General features: G+C 40.5%; 1 protein-coding gene across 1 annotated transcript in view; it reads right to left on the bottom strand.

Moving 5' to 3' along the window:
• LOC106878006 (uncharacterized) overlaps positions 1 to 1,343 on the bottom strand; it is a 172,732-nt gene extending 171,389 nt beyond the window's left edge. Inside the window, exon 1 of the mRNA XM_052972897.1 lies at positions 650 to 1,343. Coding sequence (XP_052828857.1) covers positions 650 to 1,161 — 512 coding nt within the window. The 5' untranslated portion in view covers positions 1,162 to 1,343. The remainder of the gene's footprint in view (positions 1 to 649) is intronic.
• Positions 1,344 to 1,395: the final 52 nt, after the last annotated feature.

Here is a 1,395-nt window from a genome sequence, read left to right as displayed (position 1 = left end):
ATATATAAAAATCAAAAAAAGTAACATGGATTTTAAAGGTTATTTAAAAATTTTATATATGTGTGTGTGTGTGTGTATGTATGTAGGTAGCTGAAATTTATAGAAAACCAAAAGACGGAAGATAGGTGTGTGAAGAACAAGCAAGTGTATTTGTTTGACGCTCGGAAAAAATGGAAAGATCTTTTATGTTTTGTGGCTAAACCCTTTGACAGAAAAGAATAAGAGAAAATAAACAATGAGAGAATGGGAAAAAACTTGTAGATTTCTGAGGTCCATTTTGTGGTGAATGATTAGAAAAGAAAAAAAAAAGCCAGACTTCACAAGCAATCTTATTCTAAATATGCCCAAATTATCTGATGATCAATTACCTGAAACTCTGACTAACAGTTTGTGAAGTCAGCCACAATAAAACACTATATTACTCTTCTTGGGATTCAAGGGCCATTTTCCCCACTCTGTTTTATATCTCTGTGCTTGTATGTGTGTGTGTGTGTACATATATACTATAAATATATACTTTTACATACACACACACACACACACACACACACACAGATATATATGTGTGTGTCTGTGTATGTATGTATGTGTATGCTTCCATGTGTATATGCGACTGTGTACAAATGTGTGTATATAAATCCATACATACCTGTATGGTATATTTCCATCATTGTCCTCATCATCATCATCATCATCATCGTCATCATCATCATCATCCTCATCATCTTCCTCTTCCTCCTCGTCATCCTCGTCATCCTCCTCCTCCTCCTCATCATCCTCCTCGTCATCATCCTCCTCCTCGTCATCATCCTCTTCTTCCTCATAAAAATCATCATCAGTAGCCCCACCATCATTATCAACATCATCATTGTCTTCATCATTATCAACATCATAACTAAAGACATCAGCATCCCCAAAGTCGTCATCATCATCATCATCATCATCTTCGTTACCATCACAGTTATAATCATCATGACATTCATCCTCGCCACCACCACCTTTACTACCATCATCACCATCACCATCATCATCACCACCCTCATCATCACCGCCACCCCCACCGTCACCACCACCACCATCATCATCATCATCATCATCATCACACACATCACCGGCATCACAGAAAGTCTCCTCCTCCTCCTCCTCCTGTTGAGTTGTCATCAAAGCATGTTCTGCAGAGATGTCTTTTGTCAGCGCATTCGCATCACAGCTGTCTCTCCTGCACGCTGCACCGATGTTGTTGCTGGTGGTGCTGGTGGTGTTGGCGGTTGTGGTGGGGGCACCGTTGTTTTTGTAAGGGGTCGTGGAGTTAATATTGTTACTTTTGTTGTTGTTTGCTGTGCTGCTGCTGGTGGTGGTGGTGGTGGTGGGGGTGGTGGTGCTTGTGATGCTTGT

Source organism: Octopus bimaculoides, chromosome 14, assembly GCF_001194135.2.
Source record: "Octopus bimaculoides isolate UCB-OBI-ISO-001 chromosome 14, ASM119413v2, whole genome shotgun sequence".
In the NCBI taxonomy this organism is placed as follows: Eukaryota; Metazoa; Mollusca; class Cephalopoda; order Octopoda; family Octopodidae; genus Octopus; species Octopus bimaculoides.
This window is presented reverse-complemented; position numbering and strand designations above follow the sequence as displayed.